Here is a 17,990-nt window from a genome sequence, read left to right as displayed (position 1 = left end):
TAGAGAGTGACTGCAAGTGAGCTAGGACAAGAGTGACCATGTGTGAAAGTGTCCCCTGGTCTCCCTGAGTTGTTCTTGTCGTTTACAGCACCAAGAATCCTAAATGTGCAAGCATTGTGTGTGACTGGCCTGCCATGGGACTGAAAGGCTGCTGCCACTGCTGGCGCCAAAGTTAAGATTTTCCATTGCTGCCAAGGTGGTAGCCCTTATCGGTACAATTGCCATATGTTTATAATCAGCCTGGAGGTAGCACTTACTATCCTAGCACTTTTGTGTACAGCTGGCCTAGGGAGACCTCTACTGCTGAAGATAAATGCCACTGTGTGCGCCGCCATGCTGAGATCTCCCAGCTGTGAAGTTCTGAGTACATCTACCACCCCCCCTATGGTTCAAGAGCATTCGCCACTGGAGCAGGGCCACTGCATGCATCTATCCTGCCCTACCTGTGCTTCAACAACAAGAGAGTAGGTATGCACGGGGTTTCCTGAGCTCATAATCCCCATGATACCTCCATGAGAGGCCCTTGACTCCTCGCCCTTGCCATCCTAAGAGTCAAGTGTGAAAAGGGGTGTTCTTGGCCCAGTTTGCAGAGTTATAGATGGATGGACCAAAGACGATTGGCAAACATCCTCAACCACCACAATGGGCACCCAGTAGGCCCATGACCCATGGCCCCAGTAATGGGGTCTGGCCGAGAAGAAGAGCTACTTCAACACTTCTGGATCCTGTCTAGCATCTGGAGGAGATTCACAAGGTGAGGAATCTGCAGGTAAATGTAATCATCTGATGAGGAAAAGCGGGGCTGTCCTTCACTAAAATTGGATTGCTGATGCAGAAAGTAAAGGGATGTGGCTATTAACGTTACACACCCATAATTTCTCGCAACTTTTTACTGCTGTATCCTAGTACACTCTCAGCAGACAAAGGTACGATAGATGAGACAAGGTGCTGCTTGTCAGTAAATTCTGCTTAATTGTCCAAACTGGATTGCAGCAAGTCAAAATAAGTTAGTATACAAAATTATCAGTTCATAGTGATGTGCAAAAAGAGTTCTGATCAATGGCCAGCAAAATAACAACCTCACTGCCACCCTCCAGAATCTCCACTGGTTCCTCCTCCCAGCAAACATCAAGATAAATCAGTATTCATAATTTTCAAATGTATCCAAACCAACAAATGTGATCACCTAGCTAACAGCCTTTCCCTCCTTGGCTGCATATGCACCGCTCAAAACAACTGGAAATCCTTAAGGCAAGGACAGAGAAAGCAAGGGGAATAGCATTCTCCTTCTATGTCCCAACCTCCTGAATGAACTCTATGTGCATCTGAAATTGCTATCAACTGTTCTGACCTCAAGGAAATAGTTCAAAAGTATCCTACTTTCCCTTTTATTCCACACCATGACGTAACTCGCCACAGCATTCACGCCATCTGACCTCTGGTCTTTGTGTACAAATGTCAATGTTTCTGCATCCTCAAGAGTAATATATAAACATCCAACTGCATATTGTTGTGAAGTTACCAGTGTGAGAAGGACCACTTGTGACCCAGAACTACTATGAATGCCTTTTGACAACACACACTACCAAGATACTGTAATTCTTCAGAAGAATAAATAGTAAAATAGAGAAAGATTTTGATGGATTCAGTGAAGAAAGTCCTAGGCATCTGGATGCCAGTGAATGGGATACTGTCAGCTAAAGCATGACAATGCACTGCATTGTAAAGATCATTTCAGCCAAATACCATTTCCAGTAGCTTAAACCAGAAAAGACACATACAAAATGGTTTAACACATCCTTTCATTCAACTAAATTGTTAATGTTGCAAAGTCTTAATTTAAAACCCTATAATGAAAGTCAGAATTTTTGTTGTATCTGAAATACAGTGAGGTCACAAATAAATATCTGATTTCAATTTGCAGCTACAGGCTGCTGGGACACATACTTTCAAGCTTCTTTAATGGGAGTAAGGAATGCAAACCGAAACTGCCTTGTTTCTGCAACCAATGAATTACCAGAGGATTCCCATACTGGCCCCTGTTTTTGCATTCAGGGATACTTAAGTCGTCCCCACTGCCATCTGAAGAGATAGTGGATGTCACAGAGAAAAGCATGTCTCATACACTTGCGTTGTTTCATCTCATATGAGATTATTCTCTGCAATGTTTTTGTCTTCAGACTGCAAACTATGGGCCAGATGTAGGTGGGATGTAGGAGGCCAATTTTACCGAATCGGTAAATTTACCGAATCGGTAAAATACCGATTCAGTATTTTTACTGATTTGGTAACTTCTAGATGTAGGTGGGCTTCTTCTGAGTCCCAAAGGCCTTTCAGATTTGCAGCCAGATGCATCGAAGAAAATACCTGGAGCAAACGGGCAGATTCTCAGAATCTGTCCGTTTGCTCCCGGAATTTTTGCATTTGGGATGCATCATCCCAAATGCAGAAATCGCAATTTAAGGAATCTCTAAATAGCGATGCCTTAAATTGCTCTTGCATTTAAGGAATCCCAAAATGAGATTCCTTAAATGCAATGCATGAAACCCAAAAAAATAGCGAATTCGCTAATAGGGGGAGCAAATTACCATGAAGTTGAACTTCCTGGTAATTTGCTAAAACTTTGAAAAATGCACTTTTGTGCATTTTTCAAAGTTACATGTTGCGCACACACATGCCCTTAGTGCATGCGTGTGTGTAACATTTGTGCACAGGTCCATTTCAGGGGTGCAACCGGGTGTCCTTTGGACACCCTGGTACCCTTGAAATAGCAGAACATTAGCGATTCGGTAATAGCTAATCGCTAATAAGGAATGACTTTCCCATTCATCCTATGGGCCTTTAGGCCCATAGGAATGAATGGGAAAGCCATTCCTTATTAGCGATTAGCTATTACCGAATCGCTAATAAGGAATCTGTAGGAATCGCTATTAACATTGCGATTCCTACATGCATCCCGTTTTGCGAGTCTTTAATAGCGATTCCTTAAAATTCGCTATTAAGGACTCGCAAAACATAACTTTGATGCATCTGCCAGTTGGTATTTTACCACCCAATCCAATTGGGTGGTAAAATACCGAATCCAGGTGTGCTTGCACATGTGTGCATGCACACCTATGCCATGTGACAAACAGACATGCCCTTAGGGCATGTCTGTGTGCCACATGGCACACATGCCTGTATTTGGGGTGCTAAAGGGTGTCAAAGTGACACCCCCTGCACCCTTGCTGGAATCGGTATTTACCGATTCTGTAAATACCGATTCGGTAATTCCCATTGATTCCTCTGGGCTTCAATGCCCATAGGAATCAATGGGCATTACCGAATCGGTATTTACAGATTCGGTAAATACCGAATCTTAACGATTCGGTATTTACTGAATCTGTAATACCTACATCCCCCCCCTCTATTTTACCACTTCTTAAATACCGAATCGGTAAAATTCGGTATTTAAGAAGTGGTAAAATAAAATTACCTACATCTAGGCCTATATATATATCTGCATCTTAACTTTCATGCATTTTTGCATCACTGTGTACTCGCCGTTGAATGTTCACTCACACCTTAGGTATTCTCAGCTTGTCTTATACATTCCATATGTGATATCTAGAAATAATTAATCTCTTGAATGAATTTGATGGTTTTTGCTTTATGCTTATCGCATCACAATTGTGGGTGACAACTCAATGCTTACGTTAGATGTGAGGTTAATAGATCAATACCGCATTCACCGGTCTGAAAAACGACTACATTACTTGTATTGCATGTACGAACTGTTCCTTACTTCAAAGTTCTGGGCAACAACTCAGCAACATGGAAAATTGTTGTTGCTTTCAAGTGTGATTATCACCTCATCACTTAAAACAAGAAAGCGTCATGTGTGAGGACAGTGGCTCATTGGCTACATCTCATTTGTGAATGTCTTCTTGGTCACAGAATCACTGCAAATTACGATTAATTGTAACACAGCTTTGGATAACTATGCATCACTTAGACCACAGGTGATGATGGATCAGTAATCCCTAGCATCATCACTGCCCATATCACCTTGGAGCTTACAAAACAGCTAAGCACACAAACTTTGTGTTTACATAAAAGCTGTGGTTCTGTCTGTATCATCATCTGCTTTTGATACAGCATATAGTAAAATGCTTTATGCTCAAATGTCTTTAAGCCACAAAAGCCAACAAATAACTTCCTCACCCCACCGTACACAGGACCATACTTACCACAGTGAGGATCTCTGACTTTCGTCGTGTACTCTCAGACATGTGAGCGCCCACCTCGTTATCCTCAAGCGACAGAGACTCGCTCTTAAGGCGCAACCGTCGCTTCTTGACCAGGTCGGCATCTCTCACGTGGGAGAAGCTACACTTGCTGCCGTGGGTACGTGGGGGTGCCACGGGTGTGCCCTGGCTCGAGGTGGATGTGCTGCGTTGGAGTCTCTCCTTGCTTGAGCCTACCTCTGTACCCTCTAGCTGATCAGTGCCTTTATTGTCGGCAGTAGACAGGTCCCGCTCTCCATTTATCCTCAGTTTCTTAGTCCTTGGAGGCGGCAGTACTCCATCTGATTTTCCAGCCCCAGCAGTTGAAGTCACACCCCCATTTATATTCACACCCTCCTCTGCTCGGGCAGCAGTCCCAGAATCCTTGAAAGCAGTGTCAGGGGTGTCCACAGCCGACGACTGAGCACCATTAATACTAGTGCTCGCCCTGGGCACCGCTTCGCTGGTCTCTGGCACACTGCGTCCATCCGTATTCTTGTCTGCACTCATCTGCAGCGCCTTGTCCTCTTGTTTCTTGCCAACGGATTTGAGGACAATGGTGCCGCCGGGGGTGCTGTGTATTTTCTCAGAGTAGAAGCGTGCTGGATCCACAGAGAAGTGGTCATCTGTGTCAAATTTGCCCACCTTGTATGTACTCTGGCTGGTGTTCTGCTCAATCTGAATGATGTTAAGCTCCTGTCCTGTAAAGAACGCCCGGATCTGGCACAAATATGTCATGACGATCAGCTTGTCTGGCACAGACAGAAACACCATATCTGATGGGTCCAAGAGTCGTGAGATCCCCAAAAGAGCAAACCCATCAAATGCCTTAAGAGAAGATAGAAAATGTAAAGTGTTACTATCAGGACATCAAGAATTACAAACCATGCAAGGACAACCCACATCATACCTTATCCATTCTTCCCAATTTCCTAAATTGAAATTGTTATGCAGGGCTGGACTGGGAACTACAACCAGCCCTGGCAAAGTGCTCAGCCGGCTCCACCTCCCTACTCGGGGGGTTGGAGGTGCCGCCGAGCTCTTTGCCGGGGCAGATTTTCAACCGATTTTGGTACAAAAACGGCCTCCAGGAGCCCAAAAACGGCCCCCACCCGTGCGGCGCACCGGGGGATCGCCCGGTGCCCGCTACGGCCAGTCCGGCCCTGTTGTTATGATGCACCTATCTTAAATACTGGAGAAGCAGGGTAAGCACAGCAATGATGGGAACTCTTCCCATTGCCCCATACCTCGGAGGCAGATTAACTTTATTAGCCTACTGCTCTGCACAGGTAGCTACTTGGAGTCCCAGCAATAGTATGGTTGAGCAACACCAAATGTGAGCTGCAGGCCTATCACATAATCTCACTCTTCTCATTCCCTAAGGAAGGTGGCAACAGATAAAGGCCTAGAGTAGAGCAGAGAGGATGTAATTATTCCAGGCATGCCTTTAAAAAAAGGATTAAACAGAGGAGGGAATATGCCATCATGCTTCGCTTAACGGGCATCATATCACACTTGAGCCATTTATGGCCTGTAGTATCACACTCTGTCACCGCGAAAAAGAAAGGACTCCATCCTTTGCTTGTCAAAGGACACCTGTCCTTTCCCCACCTCCCCCATCGAGAAGAAACGCCTCGGAGAAATATATCATATTAGCCATAGAACATAACTACCTTACCCCTCACCTGTGGAAGCACACCATATCACCCAAAGGAAAAAATACCCTTGCCATGACTGTGGATTGCCAATATTTCACTTAGAGGAACAACCCTCCATCATCTATTTTGTTTAGAGGACCCATTCTGGAGCGGTAGCAAGAAAGTTGCCAGGCGCATAGTTAAAAATAAAAGAGCTGCCATCTGTGCATAGTGTAATGACAGACCGCAGGTGTTCAAGCTTTGCACCCCTCTGCCTGACCACCTAGGGAGTGAAATTGGACCTAGAATGTTCCCAATGACACCTGAGGTAGCAACATACTCTTATATGTAGGGTAGGCTGAAAACAACTAAACAAACTCAGTGGAATGATGTGTGAGCCCTTTCTGAGCCAGTGAGAATTGAGCTACAACTCATTCCTTGCTTTACTTTTCCAACACTTCGGTTAGCCGATACTTGCTCAAATTGATGGACTTAGGGAGGAAGTGCAGTCACATCAAATTGCAACAATATTCCTAACTCTGAATTTCAGGCATAAGGGTCTCCAACCCTAACATTTCTGCCTATCCATCCTATCCGGATCTCATCTGATCTATCTCTATTGCACCTGAGTCTCTACAACCATTTCATTGATTGTTACACTCGCGAGAGAGGGATCCACCACTTTCAAGTTGCTATTTGTTTGAATTAATTGTTTGCCAACAGAAGCTGAGAGCTAGTCTCCCTCCACACCAGGTATGTCACTACCACATCTCCATGGTATAGTAAAGACAATCACACCTTGTGGTCAGTCAAATGAAGATGCTGAGTGGAGACATGGAAGGTGTTTCCAGTTTGCCACTCAGGCAATGGCGCTATACTTACCAGTGTTATGGGCCAGAGAGCATGCAGCCCCAGTTCTTAAGTGCGCAATCCTTGAAACCTGCGTTGGGTACCACCAGCTGTGGTGCCAGATTGCCCTTACATCCATTAAGTGTTGCCCTTGGGTCAGCAAGAGAGAAACTCTGGATATAAGAAAACATCTCTTTGCCTGGAGTGTAAACAGTCCTTGCCCTAGCCCTGAGACGAGAAACAGCAAATCAGCAGTTGGCAGCTTGGAAAGAGAGAGTATTGCCTTCTCAAAGAAGTTATAGGCTAGTATTCCTAATGGGGCCAACTCCTGAGACAGAGAATATAAGGAAACAGCTGCAGATAAACAGATATATGTATTAAAAGTAAAGAGTCAAAGTATTCATCCATCCACTGATAAACAACAAAGCACAGAGATATAACCGAATGCAGTATATGCACTGATCCACAAACGTTTATTGAATAGGTTTATGAAGAAAGAACAAAACATACTTACTTTTTTATTGTTTAGTTTGATATCCAGAGGATCAAGTGAGTCATAATTACTATAAAACAAAAGGTAGTGAAGAAATTATTAAAGTATCATCCCTGTTTTAAAAAAAGCATTGTCTCTTGTGCACATTTTATGCCAATCATATCCTTGCTGGTGTGACTTTACCCCGCCCACAGTTGACACAGTAGCCTTGTGCCCTGCCCCTGGCATTTCCTAGCTAATTCCAAGTATGTTTCTTAATCACTGATCCAACGGTGTGGATAACAGTGGTCTACTTACATCTTGTCTGGGTGGAAGTGGTGCAGGATTGCACAGAAGGCTAACCCATTGCGCCAGGATGTGGTAAAGTTGGTGATTCTCACACCTCGATAGCCTTTGGTGACTTCTCGGCACCACTGCAGCAGGGAGTTGCTGGTACTGACCAGATCTGAGCTATCCAAAAGGCTCATCTGCAACAAAAAATAATAATTTGAATGACACTGGCATATATATATACTAAAAGAGAGGGGACAAATATATGCCAATTTATTGTTTAAATCCCATACTGGAATTGCTATAGCACATGTGGTCTGCCTCTGCTCTCTGAGAAGGAGGCCAAAGTACAGCAATGGGCCTTTACACAAAATGGTTGTATATAACCATATGGTTATCAAAAATATTGTCTAACAGAAATATTGTTTCCTAAATATTGTTTATAAAAATATTGTCTCTGTGTGTATATTTTCTCTTATTACCTCCAAGTAGGTGATATTGTTGTGAACAATATTTAGGACAGAGCATTTATGAATGACAATATTTTGGTTACAATATTCTACCACCATACCAGCAAAGCAAGCCTTAGCTCCATGTTTTTTCCGGTTACAAATTACTAGAGCAATAATTCCCAGCATTTTTTGGCCTAGGGACACCTGAGGGTTAGGGGTTAAGGAAGAGGAAAAGAGGAGAGGTTTCACAGCCCCAGTTCGTGCTAGACTTTACCGAGCATTTACAAGGTACACAAAACCAAACCATGTCCAAAGCAACAAAGAGCCAAGAGAAACCCATGCAAAAGTTCAAGTCCACTGCAGCATGCATTAGGGCTCTCGGGAGGATGACTCGCAAAGCGTATTCTGTGCCCGGGAAGATGTTGAACACCTTTCTTCAGTAATCCATGTCCTTTAGGCAGATTGGAGGTGAGCAGTTCTGTTTCCAGGAGTCTAGTGCTCTCCTAACATTAGCTTTCCTAAACTTATCCACAAACCTTACAAGTATAATGGAGTTGCAATGAAAAAACATTGTTTCAGTAACTCATTTCTCCTTCCCTTTCCAATTCTTTATGTTCTGCAACCATATTTTTTTCCCTTGTCTGGAGCCACAAATGCATCATTTCCTGGTTTACAGTGACTACTACTTTAATAATTATTTTCAGTGGTCAGCCTCTGTTATACCTTGTGTAAGACAAGTCAATGCTGGTGGCGCCTGTTAACTGCAAACAAAACCATGCTTCCATGCGTTCCCTGGTCTTTTGCTCAACTACCAACTACCAAAAGTAAAAGGGCAACTCCCAAGTCCTGTGTCTGCCATTTCCATCACAAAAAGGAAAAGGCTATTTCGGCCAACTATTGAGTCACTGTTCACTGTATAAAAAGATTATGACCTCTGACATGGAGAGCAACACAAACTGATATGTGTTATTGCTCACTTTAAGGGGCCTGTGGAAGTTCTCACTCCTGTAAAGGGATCAAGACTGCAGTATTTGCCTATTCATCATTCCGTTGAAGGGCGCAAACTGCTCACCTCTACATGCCATTCAATGCTCCAGCTCCTTTGAAAGGAACAAAATGGACATTAGCAATATTTTCATGAAAACTACATGAGATTGTGTGTCAGTTTACCTAAGCTGCCACCCATTTAAAATATGCTAACTCTGATGACTGACCCACACCATGAGGAAGTTTACGGGATGTTAGTTCAAGCAAAACCAAAAAGTTACGGACTGTGGCGTGGGGGCAAAGTCTGCAGGTGTGAGTAATGACGAATTCATACCTGGGTGCACTCCTCAGTTTTCACCTTTCCCCCACTTCCCTCTGTATCAGTGATCTCAGCAGGAGGTATGCTATGCTGTGTTAGAGAACTAGTGGGCAAAGCCTGGGCTTCATTCTTCTTCTCACTCTGGAAGGAGCTCTTCTCAATTGTGGTGGAAGCGTATGCCAGGGATCCACTGTACTCAAAAACAGAAGGAGCGGCTTCAGGGGACAGGTCAGCAGTTTCCGAAGCAATTGATGGTGGTAAATCTACTTCCTGGATAGGAAAGAAGAGGGCTCTGGTTGTTTGATTTTCTGCTGAGGATGTTGCAGCTTTTGTGGACAATGCCTTCCACGTAGGTGAAGATTCTACTAGAGGTATGGAATTGGCTGCAGTCGGTATCCCAGTATCTCCTCTAGCTGGTGTTGATGCTTTACAGGGACCCTCATTTATGCGCCTCAATGCAGAAGGTGACTCCAAAGAGGAGGGTGCATCCTCTACCATTGATGGGGCAGTGGAAGAGAATGCCCCAGTCTCCTCTTCTGCAGGCACCTCAGCCTGTGCCAATCCAACTTTCTTCTCATTCAGTTGACCGGCAAAAACATTTGAAGGCGGTACTGTTTCAACCCCTCCGTCTGTCGCAGCAGGGACCTCAAGTTTCAGCTCGGTAACCTCCTCTGTGCTACCCTTGACCACAGCTTCTATGGTGTGATTCAGCTGCAAACGAGACATTACATCAACTATCCAAGCCTCTCCTGCACCCAGCAATGGAGCCTCCTCTACCTTGTCTCGCCCCCAGTGGTCTGAAGAAGCTAAACCCAATGAAGACAATGATTCCACTGGCTCAACATCTGTCACCTCGAAGGCCTCGTCTGTCACAGTATTGACCCTCTCATTCACCACAGATGCAAAATGTCCAGGAGGCAGCATTTCTAGAAACCCTAACTCCACTTCACTACATGTTCCCGAATCCTCCTGGCTGTTACCCCCTACTTCCATTTTGCTCGTGAAAACTGTTGCATCCGCAACAAAGTCATAATTATTTGACTCCAATAACCAATCACCTTCCAAAGTGTCCTCCAGTCTAACTTTTTTCTCACTTTCTTGAGGGTACACCACTACAGATACTAATTCTCTCAATGAGTCAGTAGCTGTCAAGTCATCCTTTCTTATATGAGTGAACATTTCCTCATTTCCACACTGCTCCTCAACTTTAGCAGGCAGTATTTCCCCAGATTCTAGGAAGCTTATATCCTCAAACTCATGCAATCCTGAATACTGTAAAGTGTCTTTTGGCTCATCTTTATCTTTGCTCACTGTTGACATTAACTCTACCATATCATCTTTCATCATACACATTTCAGACATGCTCAATGCGTCCTCCAACATTTCTTCACTTTGACTGTGTATTGTAGATGATCCAACACGTGACATAGCTTCCAAAGACTCATCACTATTACGCTCAAGCATTGGCACATCTCCCAAAATAACTTCTATCCTTCCTTCATCCTCAGCCTCTGATCCATATACCTCAAAAGAGGATACAACTTCAACAAACCCAACTTTATTCGTCTCCTCCTCTTCTGTGAATCTGAAAGCATTCTGTACCCTTTCCCTTTCTGTGCTCTCTAAAGGCTTTGTTCCTATGGATGATATCCCTTCTACTAAAAAAGCATCTTTCATAAGACACTCACCAGCATATTCCACACTGTCTTCAACCTTTTCTTCTCTTTCATAGGTGGCACACTCTGCTCCTGTTCCATTACATTTGGGCTCGTGTTTGCCTGAGTCATCTAAAGTGCTCTCTGTTCTACCATTCCTCTCACACTCTATGGGTAATACCATCTCAAAAGGCGAAGATGGCCTTGATGCCACAAATTCAAAGTTCTCTATATCTCTCACACTTTCTTCCATTTCCTGCCTTACCTCACTTTCTATGGAATGTGTCTCAGCTGAAGAGGGCAAACCCATTATTCCATATTCCTTGTTCCCTTCAATCCCTGAAGATCTGAACTTTCCCTCTAACCCACCAATCTCTACTATTTTTGATTGATCTACATCTGCAACATATGTGAAACTGCCATCAAAATTGTGATGAGATTTTTCCAAAGGAGGTTCCTCAACAGAAGATAAAATTAACCCTACATCAGTATCTTTTTTCTTGAGTGGCTCATTGTACCTGAAATTGTCTTCTATCATTACGATATCCTCACCCCCTGAAAGCTGTTCCCTTAAAGATGAAATACCTTCAGATAACACATCTTTGATCTCACAAATTTCTGACACCTTCAAGGAATCTTCTCCTGTACCGCCCCCTGTGACTCCTAAAGAAGCTGTCTCTTTAGAAGATAAAGCTTCCACTAACTCAAATTCCTTCACTGTATGCATGCTGACACAACTGCAAATATCCATTGCACTGTGTTCCTCATCACTCTCTGTGGAACATACGTCTACAAAATCTGAAGTTTTAAATAAGCCCTTGATCTCATTTGGTCCACTACACAATAGAGAGTCTTCCATTGCATCTGCCAACTTATTCTCTGAAGAACCTACCTCGATAGATGGCACAGCTTCTGTGAGTCCAGCATCTGTCACCTTAGGCATTTCAGTATATAATGCATCTTCTATATCAACTCCCATTGCAGTCCATGAAGAAGCAACCCCTACTGAGGTTATACTTTCTTCTGAATCAACATTTGTAGGCTCAAGTATGGAGTGTCGGAAAGTGTCTTTGCAGTCACATTCCTCCTCATTCCATAAAGAAGATGCTTCTACAGAAATCATTGATTCTGCTGAGAGCACATCCATAACTTCACATTTTACACCATACCTGAATGTGCCTTCAAACTGACATTTGTCTTCACTCCCTGAAGAAGATACCTCTAATGAAGATAAGGGTTGTGTTGAATCAACATCCTTAATCTCCTGTATTCCAGAATATCTGACTGCATCTTCAACCCCACATTGATCAACACTCTCTAAAGAAGACCTCACTATAGATGATAATGTTTCTACTGAAGCAACATCCAAGATATCATGTCTTTGAGCATATTTTGGCGCATCCTTCTCCCTATCCATCCAATCATTCACCAAGGGACAAACAACTTCAGAAGATAATCCAAAATACTGAAAGGTGTCATCCACTCTAACGTCCTCCACAGTCTCTGAGAGTACCTCTACGGAAGCTGGTCCTTCTACTGAGCCAACACCTTTGATTTCACATGTTACAGTATATCTAGGCATGGTGTCAACTTCATAATCCTCCTTGTTCTCCAAAGGCAACTCTAAAGAGCATGAAGCGTCCATTAACCCAACATTCATACTCTCTGGTGTTTCAGAGGAAAAGAAAGAATCCTCTAATGTATCGTTCCTGTCACTCCGGAGAGGAGGCTCTTCTACAAAAGATGACAATTCCACTAACGCTCCATTCTTGATTTCATATGTTGCTGTATTCTTGAAAATGTCTCCTGTCCTACCTTTCTCTTCACTCTCTGTAGAAAGGACTTCTAGAAACAGCAACGGTTCCAGAAATGTGTTATCTGGCATCTTGTTTATTCCAGAGCAGAGGAGATCATCTTTTACCCTAACCATCTCATCACTTTCCAAAGGAGATAGCTCTACAGAAGAAAGTCCTTTCTCTATGTTAATATCTTGTTTTTTCTTTGTTTTTGTATTCCTGAAATTGTCTTCCTCACTATCGTCCTCCTCGACTTCACATGCAGTACCCACTGTAGATGGTAAAACTTCAACTAAATCGGCGTCAATCATACGATGCGCATCACCATCCAAGGTAAATAAAGCATCAGTTAACGCAACATTTTTAATCTGATGCCATTCAGGATACCTCACAAATTCCTCTGTCTTATTATTCCCATCACTCACTGGGGAAGAGATCACATTTCCTAAACTCACATCTTTGATTGAATTTGCTGCAGTATATTCAGCAGGGTCTTCTACACAAGTCTTTTCCTTGCCTTCTGAAGGAGGTACCCCAAAATCGTTGAGCTTAGGTAGCACATCAGTATCTTTGAGGTTGTGTGATTTTCTACAACAAAAAGTATCTTCCATCTGAGCTTTCTTTTCACTCTCTGATGGAAGAGCATCTACAGAAGCTAATGTTTCCATACCTTCACTCTCAAATAAGTCAGTACGTTTGTAAGTATCTTCTACTCTAATTGTCTCCTTTTCTGAGTGAGGTATTGCTCCAGAAGATACATCTGCCAATAGGGCAAAAACATTGTTCTCGTGCAAACCACAGCTTCCTAAAGTGGTTTCCAGCCCACCTTGACTCTCCCTTCGTGGGGAAGGTTTCTCAATGGAAGACCTTTCCGAAGAGATAACATTCTTGATGTCATGTGTATCAATAAACCTGAAAGGTTTTTCTACCTCATCCTTTCTTTCACTCACTAAAGGAAGTGTTAACTCTGTGGTATACAAATCATCCACTGAGCCAACATTTTTGGTATCAAGAACTGAATTAAATCCAAACATGATTTCTTCTTTAGCTTCTCTATCTGAATAAGATGCCGATACAGAAGATAGGTCTTGTCCGATTTCCTTGATTTCATGGGTTTCTGATAAATCAAATGTGTTTTCTATACTGTCATGTGTTTCAAACCCTGTAGGAGCAAAATCTAGATACAATATCATTCCTACATCCCCATAATCCTTAATTATGTCAGGATGTTCTATGCTTTTATTCACCTCACTTTCTGCAGAAAACTCTTTACAAAATAAGATTTCGTTCTCGAAGCCATGTGTTTCAGATAACTGAAATGTGTCTTCCACTCTACTCTTCTCTTCCACCTCTGATATAGGTACCTGTAAAGATGGCAGAACCTCCCTTCCAACATCTTTGACCTCCTGCACTGTAGCAGTCAAGAAACAGTCTCCAATACTAGCCTCTTCTAACAAACTTGAAGCAAATCGCTCTGCAGTGTACGGTGTTTCCAAAAATGCAACATTCCCTACCTCACATGATTCACTTTGCATGAGAGTATCTTCTGACCTACCTCTCTCCTCAACCTTGTAGGAAGGTGCTTCAACAAATGGCGAAGCATCTGTTAATGTGGTACTCATTACATATTTGTTCCCACTCTCTGGATAAACTAAAACATCTGGCAACACTACATGTTCGATCTCATGCATTCCAGGATATTTGAAAATGTCTTCTGCACTATCTGTATCCTCAATGGATGTGGTAGCAGTATATGCTAAAGCATCTGCTAAGCAAGCCTTTATTTCATTCTCAGAAGGAGGTTTGAATTTAGATGCTGAAGGGTCTATAGAGTCAAGATTTTTTAGCTCATTCCTTCTTGTACACATGACAGTGCCATCCGCCTGAGCTTTCCATTCGCTGTCTGGTTGCTGAGCCTGTAGAGAAGATAATGAGGATGAGTTCTTGGCCTCATCCTTTGAAGTAGACAGCAAAGTGGGAGCTTCATTCTCATTTTCTAAATGTAGTACCTCTGTAGAAGATATGTCTTCAAAAAGGCTACAGTTCTTGTTCTCTTGGATACCATAATAACTGAAAGTGCCTTCTACAGGACCCTGACCATTAGTCACAGGGAGAGGTTTTTCAACAATAGGCAACGCTTCCACTGAATTAACATTTTTGATATCAAGCGTTCCAATGCATTTGAGAGAGCCCTCTACCACATCCTCCTGTACACTTGCCAAAGGAGGTGGTACTTCTAAGGAAGGCAAGGTATCCACTAACTCAAAAGCACTAGTATTCACAACTGTTGAAAATCCTAACTTAATTCCATTTATATCTCCTACACTTAAAGAGTGTACATCCTCTACAGAAGATACATATTCCACAGGTCCAATGTCTTCAAATGTGTGGGCTTCTGGAAAACCACAAATATCTTTCATTCTAGCTTTCTCCTCACTCTGTGAAGGAGTGACGTCTAAATATGATATCATTTCTCTAGACCCAAAATTCTCAACTGTTGGCATTTCTGTGTACTGGAAAGTGTTGTGTACTATTTTTGCTTCATTTTCAGATGATTGAAATTCCACAGGAGATATTGTGTCTACCTTTACATTCTCAATTTCATTTGGTTTGGAAGACCAGAAAGTGTAGTCTTCTCTATCATTGTCTTCAATCTTTGAAACAGCTACCTCTCCAGAAGGTAGCACTTCTTTTCCAGTATCCTTAACTTCGTGTGTTTCAGAATACCTAAATGTGTCTTGAACACTTGCTTGCTCATCAATGCCTGCAGCAGTTAACTTTGCAGAAGTTGATGTGTCTGATAACCTCACATTGTTAACCTCATGTGTATAGCTAAAAGTATCTTCTATCCAGTCTTTTGCTTCAATATCACAAGGCTGTATGTCAGCAGATGGTGAAGCTACTGTTAAAATGAGATCTATCATATTTTTCTTGTCACTGGCCAAGTGTGATAAAGCATCTGTTAAATCAACACTCTCAATCTCATGTATTTCAGGATGCATGAAAGACTCCTCCACATTAACTTTCTTTTCACCTTCCGGCACAAGAAACTGCGAAGCAGATAAGCCTTTTCCTAATCCAGCATCTTTAATTAAATGTGATGTGGTTTGCTTAAAAGTTTCTGACTGAGACACCTCTATAGGTGCTGAATCTTCCCTGAAGTCCATATCTTCCATCGGAGGTGTCTCCTCATTCTTGGATGACAGGGCCCCTTGAGAAAATACTTTTTTCGCAAACTCAAGATCTGTGACCTCATTTGAGGTAGTATTCTTCAAAGTATCTTCCATCCTACCTGTCTCCTCTTCGGAATGAGGTATCTCTGTGCAAGATAAATCCTCCAATATGGAGAAATCCTTGTTCTCAAGCATTCCATAATATCTTAAATTGTCGTCTACACCACCTAAGTTCTCCCTCCTCAAGGGAGGCTCCTCAACACATGATAACACTTCTCGCACGTTAACATGCCTGATGTCATGTATTCCAATATACCTAAAAGTGTCATCTACTGCACCGCTTTTCTCACTTGCCAAAGGAGGTGTTACTTCTACGGTATACAAAGTATCCTCAAAGCCAACATCCTTGATCAAATCTTCATCTTCCAAACCGTTCTTCTCAATCAATGAAGAAGACGGTACTTCTATGGAAGACGAAGGATACACTAAGCCAACATCCATGGTATCCTGTGTGGTATTGTACCTGGATAGGTATTCTTCCATTGGTTCCCTTTTTAAATTAGATTTCACTACACAATGAAGATCTTCTACTTGCCCACTGTCCTTGATTTCATGGGGTTCTGTAGTCTGGAAAGTATCATTTACCCTAGCATTAGCATCAGTTTTTAAATGAGCGACTTCTAGATAAGATGGCATTTCTACAAACCCATAATCCTTGATCATGTGTGTTTTTGTATGCTCGAAAGTGTCTTCTATATTACTGTACATCTCATTTTCTGAAGGAGGAACCTCTATCTGAGCTAATGTACCCACCTTTCCATCCTTCATCCTACGTGTTTCACATTTCTCTCTACCCTTCTCCAGTTCAAATGCAGAAACAGGTACTTCAACAGAAGACATCACTTCCATCTCAACATCCTTGACCTCCGGTCCCCCAACAATAGCCTTTCGTTCAATCACTGAAGCAGCTGCCGCCACTAAGTAAGACGTTTTCTGTAATTCACCACCCTTTCTGTCTAATGGTCCACTATACATAAAAGCATCTTTTCTACCAACTTCTTCTTCACATCCTGAATGCGCTATTGCTAAAGAACAAGATGTTTTTTCTAATCCCATATTCTTAAACTCATGTGTTTCAGAAGTAATGAAACTGTCTTCTATTCTTGCTTTCTCCTCAGACCTACAAACAGGAATGCCTGAAGACACTGTCTCTTCCACTAAACTTTGATCTTCAACCTCATGCTTTCCTGTACCAATAAAAGCGCCCTCCATTCTGCCTTTCACTTCAGTATCCCAGAGAAGTACTTCTGTAAAAGACGAACTGCCTCTTAACAAAGTTCTCTTTTCTTTTTGTATCTGTGTGTCATATTCTGAAGCTGGTGAAGATAGTGCCTCCCCTTTGACCAGCTGTTCTCTTGCAATTAAGACTTCTAATCTGCCTCTAGAAGCCATATCTTCTATCGCTTTATCAGAGCCTACCCCAGAATACACAAGATCTGGTGCTATTCTAAACTCTGCACTGTTCCTTTCTTCTGCCACTATAGACTCTGCAGAAGTCGGAGCAGTGGTATGTTGGTCTGTTGTAGGGATTCCAGAAGACAAGAGGCAAGCCTCTGGCTCTGCATGCCCTACTTTCTCTCTGTTTCTCTCCTCGCTCTCCATGGCTCGGAGCACTTCCACAAAACTTGGCATGTCTGCTACAACTGCAAAATCACCTGCATGGACCTCCTTAGTAGATGGCTCTGACTCATGTTGTGTAACTTTATCCTCACACTGAAAAGCAACAGGCATTGCCACCAAAGGCTTTTCAACGCCAGCCTCATATGTTGTGAGCACATTAGCATCCTTTTCCTCAGACAACGTCTCACCCACCAGCACTTGACTCTCACACGATTTTGTAAAACACACTTCTTGCACAAATTCCACACCTTTTCTAGTATTTGTTCCAACATTCTCTTCCATTAGCACAACACTTTTTATATCAAGTATCTCAGGAGATTCCTGTAAAGTACCTACAAGCCTACCTAACTTTTCATATTCCAAGGCAGCAGAATCCACTACAGGAAGTGAATCTTCCATTAATGTAGGCATCGT

At 42.6% G+C, this 17,990-nt stretch overlaps 1 protein-coding gene across 9 annotated transcripts in view; it reads right to left on the bottom strand.

Annotated features, from left to right (window-relative positions):
- The window catches only part of EHBP1L1 (EH domain binding protein 1 like 1), a 260,212-nt gene that overhangs the window by 64,060 nt on the left and 178,162 nt on the right, over positions 1-17,990 (bottom strand). For 4 of the 9 annotated variants that reach the window (XM_078660729.1, XM_078660730.1, XM_078660727.1 and 1 more), the window contains 3 exons: positions 7,542-7,711; positions 7,266-7,314; positions 4,230-5,093 (listed from right to left, as the gene is read on the bottom strand). In XM_078660729.1, coding sequence (XP_078516855.1) covers positions 4,230-5,093; positions 7,266-7,314; positions 7,542-7,711 — 1,083 coding nt within the window. Of the gene's footprint in view, positions 1-4,229; positions 5,094-7,265; positions 7,315-7,541; positions 7,712-9,287; positions 17,987-17,990 lie in introns of those variants that run through there. The other 5 variants (XM_078660724.1, XM_078660726.1, XM_078660725.1 and 2 more) reach the window with 2 other exon arrangements.

The sequence above is a fragment of the Lissotriton helveticus genome, chromosome 9, assembly GCF_964261635.1.
Source record: "Lissotriton helveticus chromosome 9, aLisHel1.1, whole genome shotgun sequence".
In the NCBI taxonomy this organism is placed as follows: domain Eukaryota; kingdom Metazoa; phylum Chordata; class Amphibia; order Caudata; family Salamandridae; genus Lissotriton; species Lissotriton helveticus.
Note: the sequence above shows the minus strand (reverse complement) of the source record. Positions and strands in the feature narration are given on the sequence as shown.